This window comes from Coturnix japonica, chromosome 8 (genome assembly GCF_054131305.1).
Source record: "Coturnix japonica strain WE chromosome 8, WE-NBRP24, whole genome shotgun sequence".
In the NCBI taxonomy this organism is placed as follows: Eukaryota; Metazoa; Chordata; class Aves; order Galliformes; family Phasianidae; genus Coturnix; species Coturnix japonica.
Window position 1 is genome coordinate 26,386,379 of NC_140670.1, and position 19,005 is coordinate 26,405,383.

General features: G+C 41.9%; 1 protein-coding gene across 7 annotated transcripts in view; it reads right to left on the reverse strand.

The window, feature by feature from the left end:
* The window catches only part of CCDC186 (coiled-coil domain containing 186), a 33,888-nt gene that overhangs the window by 14,229 nt on the left and 654 nt on the right, over positions 1 to 19,005 (reverse strand). For 2 of the 7 annotated variants that reach the window (XR_014948759.1, XM_015867348.2), the window contains exons 1-5: positions 17,648 to 17,742; positions 4,901 to 5,609; positions 2,919 to 3,045; positions 977 to 1,105; positions 115 to 327 (exon numbers count right to left, since the gene is read on the reverse strand). Coding sequence is in view for 6 of the 7 variants with exons in the window: in XM_015867348.2 (XP_015722834.1) it covers positions 115 to 327; positions 977 to 1,105; positions 2,919 to 3,045; positions 4,901 to 5,592 (1,161 nt within the window). In the remaining variant the exon portion in view is untranslated. The other 5 variants (XM_015867349.3, XM_085554763.1, XM_085554764.1 and 2 more) reach the window with 5 other exon arrangements.

Here is a 19,005-nt window from a genome sequence, read left to right on the forward strand (position 1 = left end):
AATCAAATGAAAACAGGCTTATTTTACCAGGCATAATAGCAAACTAGTGTTGATAAGGTTGTTTGATAGTACTTTTAATCATTCACTCAAGTCACACAGCAACACTTGGAGCACCTTATTTTCATAGAGCTGGTGCAATCTTCCTTTTTCCTGAGAAAGCTGCTTAATTTTATTAGTGTGCTTTTCAATTTCTTTGTTTGCATCTCTCACTCTTCTCTCAAGTATCTCCTTTTCCTTTCGGAGGTCAAGTGACTCCTTTTCCCCTCGGACATATTTCATCACCATTGTTTCCTTCTCATGGCGCGCCTCTTCACATTTCTTATTTGCCTTGAAAGATAGTTAAATATGAAACAAAAGGTTGATTCATTCTACTTTGCTTTTGTAAGACACTACTGCAATACCTACAATACCCAATAGACTAGCATAACAAAATAGGACCCAACAGCTCAAATTTTGCAAAGATTAACATTAGATCCCCACTTAAATGGGATGACAAGAATTCAACCGATTCAATTGGAATTACTCATAACAGTCAATACCTGAGCAGCTGCAGCTTCATAACTGAACATCTCAAGCAAATTACCACTATTTTAGTAATTCTGAATTCAGTTGGTTATTCCAGAAGTAGCATATATGTCAAGTTTAGTAACAAAAACAATACTTCTGTAAAAACACTGTTTCAGTCCTCTGTCTTCTTGTCAGATGTCAACAGTTCAGTGGCTTATTTTTCAGATGGGTTCTGAATTGCATACACCTAACTATGTGTATTTGTAAGAAAGCATCAGTCACTCCAGAATGTTAACAGCTATTTAGAAATTCATTAGTGATAGTTATCAAAAATATATATGTAACTGCATGGTATTAGTTGCTATTTTGGAAGCTTTTGACTTAACCACTTCATCTAACAACCAAGGCTGCAAGTTTCCTACAAAGATCAAGGTCATTCATGAGATGTTCAGTAATTAAAAGTTATTACCTGTTCCATTCGAAAGGCCATTTCTTTATGCAACTGCTGAATAGCATTTTTGGCTGCTGCATCTTGAGCTACAAGTTTGTCTTTATTAGTTTTCACTTCTTTATTAAGCTCTTCTATTCTTGCTTCTAGCTAAAAGACAATAGTGTGATATAATTATAGGGAAAATAAGACTTTGATCATGTTTTGTACAGGCAGGAACATTACATAGAAAATTATAAGCTACAACAGATCTTTACCAGTGCTTTAAGCTGCAACTAACCATACTAACATCTAGCTTTGTACTAAGTACAAAGCATGAAAGTTGTGTATTTTCATCTTATGTGAGACACTGACATCAAATGAAGTAAAACAAGAGGCACAGTGATTTACTACAGAAAAAAAAAAAAAAAGATTGACAGCAAATGCAACAGTGATGGCTGTCATATGAAGTTACTTTGTCTTCCATTCTTTGGCTGATATCCCTGTGCCAGCAAAGACGTCATGCATTCAAACTGAACCAGCAATTAATTCATTGAAAAATAACTCAGCAAATACAAAGGTGGCACTTAGTCATTGTGCTGGCACATATTTTTAGCCACCCAGCAAACTAGATCAGAGTCCTGATCCAGCTGAAAAATAATTACTGACAGTCAACTGGAACACTTCCCAAAGCACATCCACTGCACAGCCACACAAGTGCCGTACGACAGGACACAGTGTAGCACTGGCACAAGGGTAAGTACATAAACTGTATTGCTGTCCAAAGGTTGTTCTAATTGTTCCTTAATGATTACCCTCTTGTTCCAAGGAGGACCAATTCACCAAGGTCTGCCTTTCTTATTTCTTTGCGGGGGAAAGGAGTGTAAAAACATAAAGATGTCAGGGCTAGTACTGCATTTTTGTGCAATTCCAAGCTATGACAAGAGCCAAGAACAAACAGCAATATTTCTTATCACACAACAAATGTGACCACATGCTCTACAGTTTTGCAGGTGGATCATTCCCTAGCACAAGAAAACATTTCACATCTACAAACATACACATTTTGCTTCCAGTTGTGAGTGCAGACAAACTTTCGTTTACTTGAAAGCTACTCCAATGTATCACACAACTCCAGTCACGATCTCAAAGTGTAACAGTCCAAACTATTACTGTGCGACATCACCTCCAAGCAAGTAGTGTCACACATGTTACTCATGGACTCCAAGCATATGTTTGATTCCTCTCTAAATTTTCTTATAAGGAAGGAGGTGACGCCTGATGTGATACTTTTGATAATTTTCTTTCCTGCACTAAAGCCAGACCACATCAAAGGAAAACCCACGTTCTTCTTTGGCCTGTCATGGTTCTGAACCACTCACTCACCAATGCCTCTATGCATTAACTGCTAATACCAAAACAACGTGTAAGATCGCATCTAATACGCTTGAATCTTCATAGATATTCCACATATTATTAGCATTTACAGCAGAAAATACACTCATTCACTTCTATTAGCTGATGCAGTAGTTAAGATTACCACAAAGAAATCAGGCATGATAGAAACATTTCCATAAGATCCCCTTATGTTTACATGCAAGAAATAAATCACTCTATTAGGAGAAGGGCTTGAATTTGCCATTCTGCCAAAATACACAAGATGCCTTTAGAGAGCATACCCTGACTTCAGCAGAAAGCCCAGGTATACAAGGTCTTAACAAGGCAATTCTCCTGACTCTACAAGAATTTCAGATACTGAACACATAAACTGAGTTTCTGGACTCAGATCATTCAACTAAAGATGTAAAGCATTTTTAGCCAGCAGATACTCGGTGGAAGAATGGCTTTACCCTTGTAAAACATTAAGGACGCCTGAGCACGGGCATTCCCACCCTCCTCCCTGTGCTACCAAGTGCATCCTATTAAATGCTGGCACCAAATACAGTTAAGATACAATCTGCCACTTCTCTTTTGTTATCTGTACCTGTTTAATAATGTTAAGGTGCTGCTTTTCTGTTTCTGTCCGTTTTTTCAACTCGTCTTTCAAGTTGTCCTTTTCCGAGCAGATTTCCAAAATCAGTTCTTGATGTTTTTTATTTTCTTTAATCAATCTGTAAAGAAAAAAAAGAAGATATGCTACTTCCATTGTTTTGCTTGATTGTTTCTAATTGAGGTGCATGCTTTTTCTTCCTGATTTGCAAATGTATTGCAATTACAGCCACAAACATTAATTAAATCCACCAAACCCTTACAAAAAGAAAAGACTAAAGTAAGACTAAAAGCTTAATGTTCAATCTAAACCAGCACCTTGTGAGAAAACTGCTTGCTTCCAGCACTTTGGGGCTACTAATGTCCATGATGAAGCAAGAAATTTCATGCCTCCATGCAGCTAACAGAACCAGCAGCAAGCTCTTTAAAGGTGAATATTTTAAGGTACTCATTGACACCAATTTCCAACCACACAGCTCCCCCCAGTCAAAGGTCTAAAAACACAAATGCTGTATTCCTTTGTGAACTGGCATGAACTGTTCAGAATGAAGCTGAGAAGCTGGTAGGAAATGGAACCCTGATTTTCTAAGTCCTAAGCAACAATGACAGTGTCTATGCTCATTCTCCTAAAAAGTTCTTTTCTAAGCTATGATTTGTTTCTTTCGCAGCTGTTTGAAGCCTCAGTTTAAGCTAACACCTCAACAGTAAAATGCTTGCTTGATCTTCCAGCACTGCAATATAAGGCAGTCACACACAAAACTCAGAAGTAGTATTGTCAGAGTTGCTGAAGAAGAAGTCTCAAATGAATTAAATGTTTAAGATGCAGGTAATATCAGATATTTTCAAAAGCACTTAAGCAAATTAGGGCCCTAATTGCATGAATCTGTGAGAGGCATCCATTTACTCAAACAAGATATTTAAAATCCCTTTAGATACATACTTTCATCTTTAGCTTCCCTTTCAAGAAAGATCTTTAAACAAACAAGGCCTCAACATTACAAAGACTTCAAAACCACCAGCAGTGAAAGAAAGCTTAGATTAAGAAACAGTTCAGAAGTACTGAATATTCCAAGATTACAGATCCTAAAAGCAGACTGAGATTCACACAACTGTTGCGCACTTATGTATCCCATTTCTGATAAAAAAAGACAGCTGGGGTATTTCCAGAGCAATGCTAGAGGAAATACTGCTGATCATAAGCAAAGGGACAAAAATCAACCACTCACTGTCCTCTGAACCAAACATAAGAGTGCTCCACAGCAGCTTTGCACTCTGGAGGTGAGTCCTCAAAAGTCACTACTCCACGGATACCAGCTGGCAAATAAAGAGAAACTGAAGATACGCTTACATTAAAAAAAACTGTGTACATACACAGTAAATACATGTACCTACATGTGAATTTGTCTGTAAGTAGGTGACCCACTGCTGTGAAAAATTTATGGCCTGCCTTTGAGTTTACTGTAAACACATAAAACCTAACTAACTTGTTCCCACCTTCTGCAGTTAGAACCATCTACACACCCAACAGCAGTTCAAATTCCCACTCCCCCTCAACAATTACTGACTGCCTAACAATACATATCCAAGCTTGACTTTCCTCACATTCTATGGCAGAGGTTAACTGGTAAGGTACAAGAGAACACAGTCTATACTTCTTGGGAGTCTCTGCCTGTCCTTTACTCCCTTTGATGTCCTCCCCTACTATGTTACAAGAATGTCTCTTCTGAAGAACATCACACTCATTTCCAGTTCTGTAAACAGGAATCAAAGTTTAACCTAAGCACATATTTTCCTTACAAGTACATACACACTAGGTAAAAATAATTCCTCATTTAAAGAAAATTCTTAAAAGCCATTAACTGTGCTTCAAACAACTCACAAAATACTAGTTGTTTCCTAACAAAAGGCCATATTCACACAACTGAAATTGTTTGGTATATAGCTCAATATTTCTGATGAGAATATTGAAACACTCACTTTTTTATAGTTTGCTCCTGCTGCAGGTATTTATCTTGCACGCATTTATCAAACACGGCCAAGGCACGCTCACCCTTCCTCACACCATTCGGGCATTTGCATTCTTTGGAAAAATCTGTAGATAAGAGTTCAGATTCTATTTCCTTCAGCAAATCCTCCTGTGAAGAAGTCTGTTGTATTGTGGAAATAAGCTTCTTGGTGCAGTCTGTGTCATAAGGGCTTTCTGAATAGATTTTATCACTAGATTTTCTCACAAAGTCCGATTCCTCCCTTAGCTCCTGAAGTAGTTCTATCAATGATTGCTCTGTCTGATTAGTTTTTGGATCTCCTCCAAATTCTTCACTAGATAAACACCCTGTTTCCGTGGAGCCTTCTATCCTTCTTTCAGAGCAGGTATTGGCACCACAGTCCTGCCCTTCACTGCGGTCAAGAATAGCACACTGCTGCTCCTGCCTTTCCGTCAGGCCTCCACCACCACTCATGTCAGCAGCTGTTGAATCCTGGTCCAAGGATGACAACCTCGGTTCTGCTTCCAAAACACCAGCGTCACCTCCAGTGCAATTGATGCTTGAACAGTCCTTCATTCCCGATGTTTCACTCGGCTTCTTGCTGTCTGAGGACTGGTAAGAGGCTTCCTCTGACAGACCGACTGGCTCCAGCGTGCTCTGCATTCCTGGTGAATATTCCTCCATCGTATTCCTTCAGAAATCTAGAACAACAACTCATATTAGACAACATGTTACGATCCAAATCAAAACAAAAATTGAGAAAGAAGCAAGAAAGGCTACTGGAAGGTAAAATTCAACAGGCAAAAATATTTAGACAAGTGTTTTTAGAATTAATAATAATTTTAAACCAGAAGGAGTGCTAGTAATCACTCCTGGGGAAAATAAATTAAAAAAAGAAATCAGACAGTGAAAAAGACTCTAGAAACATAGCTTTTATTTTGTATGTGTGATTTGAAAGCAGTAATATGCTCTCTCTCAGTCTTTGTTTTAAACAAAGCAGGGTGACTCCTGCATCTAGGCCAGGAGAATACATTTCCTTATTGCCACATCCTCACCTACTTAGTCATACAGTCCAATGTATCTGTACCCAATAACTCAGAAGAAGGAACAAGCTCACAGTGAGATTCTCTTTTCCACATCCACTTGCAAGCTACTGAAATCCCTCTGGATGAGCACAGATGGTCTGCAGCAGATCTGCGCTCTCAAAAAGTAGCTTGCGGAGCAAAAACTTGAGTTGAAAGGCTGTGTAGGAAGTGCTTTTTTTAGAAGGACACCATACCGTGATCCAGAAAACCAGAACGTTTATGGAAGAGCCTGAGTATAATGCTGCATCTTTTTCAGTATCCCAGATGGTCAGGTGTCTGGAAAGACTGCTGGCATTTTTAGCAAGCACATGAAGCTCTTAACACACTATTTCCATCAGCAGAAATTCATTATAGCACTCATAACTTTCAGATGCAATCTTGTCCTGCTAATACTGTATCCAGTAGTCTATGTATAACAGAAGCACTTTTTAATTTACAAATTCAACATTGCTTTTCTAACAATTACATCAAAAGCAACTTTGCCACCTTGCAACATGAGGCATGTTTTCATACTTGCTTTCTCTCTCATGTTTCACAAAGCTGTTGAGCTGCACTTGGACTCAATCTGAAAGGAAACCCTTTGTACTGCTTGTCTTCTCCAGAGCCTCTGCCTTATTAACCAACATTAAGTAATGCGCCTTATGCCATTAAGACAGAGGGATACACAAATTCCATTATATCTGTGACTTATTGCTACCACTGTCACCTTCTACTATTTGGAAGAAAATCAGATAAGGAAAAAAGCTACAGCCTCAGCTGAGCTGTTTCTACCAGAAAGTCCTAGCAAACAAGCCCCACTGCTAGTACCCAAACCCAGCACCTGTTCATCAATGAGAGGGAGGTGTAAATTGAATGCAGAGCTGAGAATATGACAGGGAACGTGCTGTGGCAATAGTCACAAATCATCAGAAGAGAATTCTACACCTTACAGTAACAAGCAGAATACATCTTTTTGGTTTCAAAACAAATCTGAATGATACATCCCTCTAGAACAGGCCAAACTGATAGAAACAACAAGTGAAAATAGAGGTGAGAATGCGGGTGTTTTTACACAACAATCCATGCAAAACTTGTGAAAACTGCACAAGATTTACAAGGAAATCTCCTCTGATATTAGTAAAATCCATGACCCCTCTCCTCTGCTTCCAAATATTTACACTTCAGCCAGTCCTGGAGCCAACAAATCCATCCACTTTGTTTGCGCAGCCAAAACAGCTGCTCTTTGGGTATCCAGCTCCTTTCTGATAACTTCTCCCAGTAATGAAATCACAGCGTGATGCTGTTGTTCTAAAAACAAACAAAACCCACAGACAGCCTATATCAGCAAAGCAAATGAATGCAGCTAGAGGAAAAATTATTCAGCTTGACAGCAGCAGAACAGAACTACCTCCTACTTAATTAAAAAGCTGTTAAAAATAATGATTTGAGCCCGGCGGATTTAACAGTCAATAACCATGAAATAACGTGCAAATGATGCAGTTGTTCACACTCCTGTCATACACAGCTCGCAGCCCCACACTCAGCAGGCCTGGCCACACACAGTCACTGAGTTAGCATAAAGCCAAGGTGCAGGTCTTTTTCCTACCACAGTCACTGTAGTGTAAGTTCTTGCTGGCACTTCCTCTGGGATGATCAGAGAGAACCTTTGGCTTATTTTAAGCCTTTCTGAAGTACTTGCTAAAGCGGTATCAAATCCCCCAAACGTGTAGCTGTTAGATGTACTACTGCCTCAAAGCTGCTCGCTGCTGCCCAGCTGCTCAGTTAACTCCCACAGGAAAAGAGGAGGTAAAATGAGGCATGGGAACTTCCACATTGCTCATCATGCCTAAAACATCCAGTCAGCAAACCAGATGGTATTTATCTTCGCAAGACAGCAACAGGTGAAAAACAGAAACCATACATTAGCAAGAACGCTAATTTTTCATCTTGTTATTTCCTTCAGCAAACATGACTGTGAATTAATATTAGAGACTAAGCCTAATCTCTCTGGAAGCAGAAATAAAATTATTTGCATAATTCAAGTAATCACCAAGCAATAAAACACCACTGACTCCATGTACGATGAGCTATTATCAAGCTATTATCAACTGTGAACAAAGCATAGGTTTTGAATTAACTTGTGGGGAGTTCAAACAGATACTACACTAATCTGTTACAGCATGAAGAGTAAACTATCAGCATGTAGTATTTCCAGACTTGTTCTACATTTCAGTGCTGCTTTTAATATAGTAACTTGTATTCTGGGCATTCCCGGCCTTTCCAATGCCAAAATACTGGACTTTACATTTATCCACTCACATGCGTATGAAGCTGCTCATGCCCTAAACAATTCTCCTCCTCCTACTGCCAACAAATAGGACAAGTTTTCAAATTTGAACTACTATCTTTAAATAGAAATAAAACTTAACCACAGGATCAGAATTTATCTTCATATTGGAGTAACTACCACTGCCAATCCTCCTTGACCATAAAATAGGTCTCCTGCATATCCCAGGTTTGTCACATCCACCTCAGGCACCAGAATATAGTAGATAAGACCAGACAGAAAACTGCAGTAATGACTGTCAAGAAAAGGCTCCTGCTTTGTACACAAAATTCATGCTAAAGTAACTTAACAACATCAATGCCATTAGCCCAGCTGCAGCCTGCTGAAATGAAATGCTGCCGATTCACAACATGCAAATGTAGCACACCCCATGCAAGGTACCTCATTAGACAGTAACTGGTGGCTTTTCTATGTTTTGTATCCACCTTCTACTATCTCACATATTGCTATAAATGAATCTTCCGAAATTAAGAGAAATAATAAAGTTGTGGTTTCAATTTCTTACCCAATACTGCATGAAGAAAAGAAGACATGCTGGTGATCTCAGCATACTTTATCTTCAGAAGGTGTCGTAAACAATGTAAAATGCAAATCAACTGCTTCACTTAGCACTATGTTATTTATGCATGAAGGCAGGCCTGCACCTAGAAATCAGTGAAAGCCAAGCACTGCCAGGTGCACACCACATTCTCCAGCTTCGACCAGCTGCTCTGCTCCTTCCTCAATGAGCAGCACAGCAGAGGTACCCTGCTCTTCCATCACTTCCCTATGAGATCCAACAGCAGCACACCACCCCTCTGCTGCCTGCACCACAGCAGGATGTAATCACCACCAGGTCTCAATGAAACGCCCAGGGCAGAAACTTCTCCAATTACCATTTCAGGACTGACCCAGCCCCAGCGTGCCTGCCTACATGCCTGGAATACCCAGTCACCTCTGGAGTGTGCCGCACCACGTTCAGTGCAACACGTGCTATGTAGCTCTGGCTGTGAGGTTCCCTCCCTGACCTGGCACTCACAAAGAGGACCTGAGCTGCCCTCCTCCCAGCTGTTCTCACACCTCCTTATGCGCACACAACTGTATCAGGTTCCTGCTTCACTGCACAAAGCCAAGAAGGCAGCTGTGTCTTCCTACAGATAAGAAACAGAAAGCAAAGCGAGAGGTAATGCCTGATTCTAAACTTGTTGATATGAGGAGGAATGCCCACCTAGTCAGCCTCCACCACAGCCCCACTGGGCCCAGGAACTGAGCACAACACACCCAAGTGCCTCACTGCATTTTTACACTACGATACTGTCACGTTCACAAAAAGCAAAACTTGGGTTGGTTGGTTTTTCTTCTTTTGTAGAGACTGCTTTGATCCTCGCCGATGTGTTCTTCAAAGCACGCAGTCCTCCTCCATTATCTCACAGGATTTGCAATAATTAAGTTTAAATCTGGATCAGCACATTATATCCAGTTTAAATATTACATTAGAACCTGGAGAAGTAGTTTAACTTCTGCCACAGCACACAGAACATTAATGGCTATCGCTGTAAGGCTTGCAGCCTTCTCTCATACTACTGCAACTGTGATGTGCTTGTCTGCCAAATTGCTGATAGCAAAATTGACTGGGATTAAAATCAGGAAGATTTTGCTAGCCTGCAGATACAATGAATGAACAACACAGCGACTTCTAAAGGAAGACATGTCTCACATTCATATGTGAAAGCAAGCAAGACTCAGGAAATGAGCAGTATTTTTTTCACTCGCTGACTTTAGAACAGAGAAACATCCTCTATACACTGCTAATCAAGTGATAAAAGGCCCTGATGTGACAGACATTCAAGTTCTTCAGTTAAGCACCTGCTACAAGATCGGTATTTGATGATCTATAGGGAACATCAAATAACTTGACACACTATTATGTAAAGTGACAAAAAAAGAAAAGTTCTTCTAGGTCCCTTCAGTAGCAGGCGCTGTAAGAGACTGTTAAGCCCTGGCCTCAGGGGCTACTCATAGATAAGGTCTGATTGTACAAAAATGCTTGCCAAGCTACTGCATGTAAGAAGTCAAAACTTACAGTCTACTGGAATTCATTTGGATTATGTCCATTTACATTCCACTGCCTGCAAGTAATCTACCTCAAGGTTTAAAATGACTTAAAAATCAAGTCAAATAACGTTTAATATTTAGCTACTTTAACAGTACAGACCTGATCTGTACACTACCAGCTTGTAAGATAAAGGTCTTAACCTGTCCCATTAAACCCAGCTGCTAAGCAGATAAGTCCAGCAGCTCTTTTTCTTAGACAAGATTTGCTCTCACTTCTGCAACCTGAACACACAACGTGCTACACCACGTTAGTCTGACCTCTGAAATAACGTGCATATATAATCACAGTACAGTATCCTTGCTATGATGATGTATTATGCCAGTTAGGTACTTGTTTATAATTCTGTTTTTACAGGGAAGTAGAAAAAGAATTACCAGCAGAGCCAGCGATGATATCAGTGAACATTTATGTAACTGTTTACTAACCCAAGATCTATTAGTGTGTGTGTATGTATATATATGTGTGTGTGTATGTGTATATATATGTGTGTATATATATATATATGACAAGTGACATTATATATATATATATGACATGATTTGACATTCCTATGAATAAATGCTTGGCTATCAGCACACATGCTAGCAATGGAGGGTTTCTACAGCTACAACTCTATTAACAAGGTTATGAATCAAGAATATTTCAAACAATAGCTACATCGAGGCACCATTCTAATCCCTCCATTCAACTCACCTAGAAGAACACCAATTGAAAATGTAAGAATTCTGTATTTTCTCTGCATTAACAGAAAGTTAAGAACTATCTTTTTAACTTCACAGCTAAAGCATTTTCTCCTTCCTGCTCTCCTCTTCTGCTTCCTTCTGCCTATTATCAATCATAAAGCAAAAACAAATTCTCAATTCAGAGCCCATTCATGGAAAAAAAAGTTGTTTCTGTAACATGCAATCCTCCCTTTTCCTCCGCTGACAAGTACATACAACCTACTCATTAAAGATGTTCTGAACACATTCTGCCTTGGGCTGTCCATCAGGTAATCCACTCTATCATTAGAAATCTTCATTCTGCTACATAATTCCCAGCCACCGAAAGGTAACACACAATGAAAGTAATTCTCCCTCCATGTGCCTCCCATTGTCTGCACAACCCCCAAAGGGGGAAACAGCCTTCTACAGGCCACAGGCCTAATATTACAGACATGCACTAACAACTTAGTACACTTTAATTCAATACCGTGCCATTTCTAACCGCCTTTTTGGTCTCCTTAAGAAACACAAACATAACTCTTTTAAATCCCAAACCACGAAGAACTTTCTAAGCAGATGAACTGTTAATGTTACATATTATAAAACACATAGTTTGGGCCAAGCCCCACCATTCTTACCTTCTAAATAATGGAGAACAAAGAGGCTTTATCTTCACCCAATTTCAAAACACTTCTAAAGGAAACTAAACTACAGAACTATAAGAAGTATTTCAAAGTTGGGCTGTAAAGAAAATTTACTGACAATAAAAGGGAACGGCATCTTGTCACCTAGGAACTGTCACATTTGGACTTTTACCAGAAATAGAGCAAAGAAGGACAGAAGTGTGTGCCTAGGGTGATACTGTAATGCAAACAGTCCGGCTGTTAAGGTCCCATGAGATAAAAATCACTGCTGGAACAGAAAAAGAACATATTTAGGCTGCAAAGTGTAGCTACACAGTTGAGAAAGGGGAACAAGAAAAGGAGGGAGGGAGTAATGCTCCTGGAGTGCACACATATAACAAAGACTTGTTCAAAGCAGAGTGGGTTTTAACAGTGAAAAGTATTGAGATAAGTGACTCTGAGGCACATAAGCTTCTGAAAGAGGAGTAAATGTTCTGTTAACATGAAGTTAATATGATAAATGCAGTTTACTGAACACCAGACATACCCAACCACCCATTAGACAATACAGTGGTCAGCTGCAATCAATTACATCAGTTCCTTTCAACAATAAAGGGTATGCATCATGGTCAGGTAGATGCTTTCCCCCATAGCTGTGCTATGAGGCCCTGTAGCAGATCCACTGGCAAAGGCAGCATCACCTCCTCTCCCCCAACTGAGCACACACACAGTTTAAAAACAGAAAAAACCACCACAAAACCACAGTTCTCACATCATTAGCCATGACCACATGTGCTCTCCGCTTCTGGAAACGTGAAAAGCATCCAAAGTTTCATAGTATTAGGGAAAAATGCTTATTTTTAAGCAGAAGTATAACCTAAATTAACAAAGCCATCTTCATATCTGTCACAACAGAGTACTCAAACTTCCTTTAAGCAATGGACTGAAGTCCAATGATCCAAAGCTGCAATGACACATTGCAGAGCGTAGGTGGGGAGCAAGGGGAGAAGTGATTAAGCATCCCATGGCTCATGAACTGATGATGCCAAGAGTCAGCAGGGTATGAAGTACCACGATTAGACCAGGCAAATGGATAAGCAACAGAAAAATCTGGTGCTGCTGAAACAAGAAGCCCACATTTCCAGAGGTAGGGATCTCGGGATGGATGTCACCTCAACATATTATATGGTATGTGTATATATAGTCACAGTGCCACTGTAGCTTGTAGTATAAACCAAGTAAACACCACACACCTTTAAACAAAGTCAGTATATTTATAGCTACCTACAGAGCTGCCCCCTCCAATTCCCTTCACAGCAATTATCTCTACATTGTAACTTGAAATCATTATTTCTCAGGTATTTCTCCTTTCACAAGCTCTGTGTTGGACCAATGGTTGTTGTTATTTATTTTGCTTTTCTAGATGGCATCACACCAAAGTAATCTCCACTGGAGATTCATCATAAAAATCTGAGTAAACACCCTTAAGGAACAGTCTCTTCAGACAGCCTGTAAAACTCACTAACCTTCCCTATCTGAATTGGTTTCTGAACTCACGGCAAACTAAAGTAAGAGAAACTCATCTCCTTCACTGTGCAATTCAGCTAAATCAAAAGGGACAGGCATAAAAAGCTTCACAGAGCCAGATACTTCACATAAACTAAAAACTGACATATAAACTCAAAGCCAAAAAAAAAGCCACCTGTTCTCTTGGTTACATAAGCAGCAAGCTACCCAGTTTTAGAAGGGATGAAACAACAGAATAAGGAACAGAGTTGAAAAAGCATCAAAATATTTAAAAGACAGAAATTGAACAGCTTCAGAAGAGATGATGCTCACCAACACTGCCTGATTACCACACAAAACTGACAGAGGATGGCCATGAGGTCTTGTGCAACTGAAATACAGGAAGGCCATCAGTGTACCACGTAGGGAACAGAAGTAAACCACTAGAGTCTCACACCTGTGCTGGACTCTCACACCACTAATTTACATTCACCTTAAACCAAACATAAGATACCGGTTCTAAATTAAGCAAAATACGCAGGACTTAATGAGGTATCAGCCAGTAGTGCTGATGTACCAACAGTCCCATCCACACAGAAAAGCTGGAGGACTCCAGTGCAGCCAGGATTCGTGTGACTCACTGTAGCAGCAGTAAAGCAGACTGTGTGCTGGGACACCAAGTTCTCCAGACCAGGCATAACTTGACACAGCTCCCTGCTGCAGCTCACACAAAGACTTGCTTTGATTTCAATTTCTGAAGAGAGAGAAGCAGATGTGAGTGTATACACAGCGAATACACTCCAGATTTCCTTGCTTCTATCAGTTTAATACTTAAGCTCAATTATTTTTCTTTAAACCTTTATATAAATGCTGATCTTGTGGCCCCGTGGCAGTGTCAAGGTACAAAGCTCAGTATCACCGCCAATTCTTTTAGCATGAGTCAAGTCCTTTCGAAGACAAGAATTACTCATATTTCAACTCTGCTTAAGTCACAAGTTAAGTAGTTGAGCACTGAATGCATTCCTTCGAGGTATCACTATGTTTCTCCTGATCTCTTTCCAGTGGTTAATAATATGGTTACATTAACTCCACATACAGAACCAAGTAAAAGCACATCTCCAAAATAAAGTTTACCTGTTAAGGTTTAACAAGTGGGATTGGGTTCATTCTCCATTATAACACAAGTCACTGGGTGCACTGAGATGCTGAGGTTTTCATTTGTTTCGCATACTAGACACAGGGTTAGTTTCCCATGTCTCAGGAAATAACTATTTACTAACAGGGTCCTTTCACCTCAAGCTACAAAAAATACTTCAATAATTAAGGGATCATGCACAGACTCGTAGTCTTCTGTCACTAGTATTTTCAGCACATAACTCTTCCAACCCAACTGGTCTCGCCTCCAACACTGCAGCAAACAGAAACAGCACCACTATAACCTCATAGGAGGTTCAGCATCACACCTCCAACTCCATTCAGACCAAGGCTAAGTTAGGAGCCAGCTAGCTATTCCCACTATCATGTCTGCATTCACATTCTGACACTGATATGTGCAAAACAGCGTATTAAGAGAAGGAAAGGAATGCAAATTATGACTGAGATCAAAACAGACAAAGCACACATTCTATGACAGGCCTTCTCCTTTGTTAACTGAGTAATAAGTCTTGTCTGCAAGGTACAAATTAGAGCACTGACAGACCTTACAACACTGTAGTGTCACGCAAGATACTGGTTTTAGCTTGATGGGCATTGAAAATGCCAGCATATTTGCAATCCATGGCTACTTTCAAAGGGCATTTCCAGAACACACAACCAATCACAGCATTGTCATCTGCCTGACCTCTGCTTACTGAACACCACCACTCCTGAGGATGGGAAGGCACTACTGTTTCCAAATCTGATCTCCTTGCAGAGTTTCTCCAGCATCCCTGAGGGAAAAATAAACAGGTAGAAACAAAAAAGTCTTTAAAGACCCGAATGAATCAACTGTATGCTCTAAAGAGAATGAACTGTGCTCTGGCAGCCCGGAAAGCAAATGGGATCCTGGGCTCCATAAGGAGAGGGGTGGTCAGCAGGGACAGGGAGGTGACTGTCCCTCTCTACTCGGCTCTTGTGAGGCCCCATCTGTTGTACTGTGTCCAGGTGTGGAGCCCTCAGTACAAGAAAGACATGGAGATTTTGGAAAGGGTCCAGAGGAGGGCCACAAAGATGATCAGGGGGCTGGAGCACCTCCCCTATGAGGACAGGCTGAGGGAGTTGGGTTTGTTCAGCCTGGGGAAGAGAAGGTTGCGAGGTGACCTCATTGCAGCCTTTCAATACCTGAAGGGAACTTACTCCCAGGAGGGGAGTAAACTCTTGGAAAGGGCTGATAATAGCAGGACTAGGGGAAATGGTTTTAAGTTAAAAGAGGGAAGATTTAGGTTGGATGTTAGGGGGAAGTTCTTCACTAGGAAAGTGGTTAGGCCCTGGAACAGGCTGCCCAGGGAGGTTGTGGATGCCCCGTCCTTGGAGGTGTTCAAGGCCAGGTTGGACGGGGCCCTGGGCAACCTGATCTAGTAAAGGTGTATGTTTGGTGGCCCTGCCAGGCAGGGGGTTGGAACTACATGATCCTTGAGGTCCCTTCCAACCCGGGTCATTGTGTGATTCTGTGAACTTCTGCTAATTAATATAAGAGGAACTACTACCTACAGTATTTCAAGCACTTCTTGAAGTCAGATTTTCTCCTGCATTTCAGAGGCTGATTTGTTTCCAAGGAGACTTTTTTTGCTTTCATTTGAGAGTCTCAGTCTCAGGTTTGAAGATAAAGTTATCCAAAGGGCTTTCCAAAATTATTTTTTGCAAAGAAAAATACGTTCAGAACATGCTAAAACAGAGTACAGACATCACCAACTACAGGAGCACAGAGATTAACAAAAATTGCAGACTAGTCATTCAGCATATTGCTTTTTACCTAAAAGCAATTGGGTATCCATCAAAAAGTTTACTATTTTTTCATAGCTCATTAAAAAGCCAACTTCAGGAAGTTCAATATTAGCTTAGGGTACTGATAAGCAACACAGCTATTAGGACTAAAGAAACCATTCTCTGTGTTCTTTGATTTCTCAGTCCTCTTCTTGAAGCTTTGAAAGAGCAAATCTCACCATACCAATAAATATCTGTCAACAATACCAAATCAAGTAAGCCCTTTAAAACAATAGAAAATACTGTTTTAAAGCCAAGACAAGAAAGGACAACTGAAGGATTACAGAAAGGGAAGGACTCGAGTTCACTTTTTTTTTTTTTTTAATGAAATGGATGGTATTATAAATGGGCTGGACTGCGTCTCGAAGAACCTTCAAACAAGTTTCTTATGTTTTTAGAGCTCTGCCATCTCTAAAATGAACAGCAGCAGCTCTCAGGAGCTGATAATGAGAGCAATTACCTTTCCTTTTCCATATAAAAATACAGCTGTCCTTCATGCTGCTGCAACTGTAACCTTATACAGCAAACCACAGTGATCAGATGTGGATTTTTCTGATTATCACCTTTTAGCTCCTGAAAACCAAGTCTACAACATACAGCAAACCAACAACAAGAGGCAGACTATTCCATTTCCCATCTGACCTACAGATTTCAGTCCCACACAAGATCCTCACCAGCTCTGCACAACCTCCTTGCAACACACACACAGAATCACAGAATGACCCGGGTTGGAAGGGACCTCAAGGATCATGTAGTTCCAACCCCCCTGCCTGGCAGGGCCACCAAACATACACCTTTACTAGATCAGGTTGCCCAGGGCCCCGTCCAACCTGGTCTTGAAAACCTCCAAGGACGGGGCATCCACAACCTCCCCACACCTGTATCAAACCCACCCTGGCAGGCTATTTGCCAGGCCGTAAGCCCAAACCCACATTCCAACACCATAACCGTCTCACTGAAGTCGCAGTAAAGTCTCCAGCTTCCAAACCCAGGAAGAAGCTTTTCAGGCAGCTCCTGAAAATGCCATCTGCAGAAACAAGGACACTACCGCAGCACTGCAGCAAGCTCCGGAACATAACCTTCCTACTAAAACACCAGTTGCTAATCTTCGTAACCACACAGAGAAATCAAAGCACACCACAGACCAGACGGTACGACCTAATTACCAGCACCGAGAAAGCTGTCAAGAGACAAAGCGGCTCGCACAGCAGGCAGATATAGGGAAGCCCCGGCTCAGCTGAGCGCCCCACACCCGTGTCACCTCCCAGCCGAGCTGCGGCCTCACTCAGTGCCCCCGACTGCTCCCATGAAGCCGCCCCGGCCAGACCCCGAGCCCTGAGTCGACCCACCTCACTCCGGCCCTCTAGACCGCCGCCTCCCTTACAGAACCCAGTGAGGCCGAGAGCCGGCAGCACGCGAGGACCCCCACTCCCACTCACCCTCCTCCGGCCGCGGCCCACCCTTGTTCGCTACGAGGCTGGAGGTGAAGGCACCAGCCGCCCCATGGCCGCGCAGCTCGGCCTGACACATCAACAAAGATGGCGGCGGCGGGCGGCGCGACGGACGGACCTGAGGGGGGCGGAGTCTCGGAGGGGGGGCGGGGATGAGAGCGGGCAGGGAGCAGGTGAGGGTGGGGTAGAAGTAATGGAGATCCGGCGTGAAAAGTAAGTTAAAATCAACATAGATTTGCCCGCAGCCCCACCAGCGTTCCTTATGTGGCTCCTCAGCAGAGCTCTCCCTCAGGCAGATGAGAAAGGCATCTCATCCCCTCGGCTCTCCGCAGCCCCAGCGCTGTGCCTCAGGCGGTTCTGCCTCTCTCAGAGCACCAAACTTGTGGCGAATTTCCGTCTGAACGCTGCCATAACCCCAGGAGGCAGCTGTAGATATACAGGGAAAGATAACGCTCGGTGAGCCTCTCCCTGAAGTGCTGCAAATTAAATGGGAATGATTGCATTACCTTTGCTCTTGGCGAGCTCGTGTTCAGCGTGCACAGATGGGACAGAAGGCGATTTCTGAGTGAAGGAACTCACCTAAAGCACTGTCATATGCTTCAGCCTGCCCTGCAGGCATCGGCTCTGCAATGCAGAGGCAGCAGCAGAATGTGCCCTGGTTTTCTGAGAGGTCACAGTTGGGTCTTTGGGCTCTTTTGTCTAAGAAAATAAAAGCGTTGATGTGATTTCTCGGTTTCTAGCTGGAACTTGTTAAACTATACGCAGCATCTTCATAGCTCTGCCCACCACAGGGGCTTGCAATCCTTCCTATGTTGTCAGCTTCAGGTGTGGGAAGTGGCAGCATCCCTATTTTTGAGGGGTTACATGTACAAACAGGTCATAATAAAATGTGCTGCAGGCTCAGCTGGCACCGCTGCAGCTGAAAGTTCATGGCTGGGAGCAGCACTGCTTGACTCCCCTCCGCTGCATCTATCAGCAGCACAGCCTGTTGTAATGTCATTACCTCAAGCTGATGCAATTCCACATAATGGCAAGGTTACATAAAGAGTTATTCTTTTGTTCATTAAGATTCGCTTTCATTAAGTAACTATTTTATTCTCAGGCTTGCTGCGAGTCTTCAGGGTGCACCAGGAAGTGGGCACGGTGCTGGTGCTGCAGCCTTGGCCCTTCCTGGTGTGTCTGATTTAACACAGGGTATGGTTCACTCCTGAGCGTGACTGTAATTACACAGCTGCTCTGAGTAACTCGTACCAGGAAAATGCTATTTTCATGACACGTTATTTAGACTGTCCTTTGTTCAGCCTGCGGCACGGCGGTGCCCTAGCTAGTTCCAAAGCACTTGGATA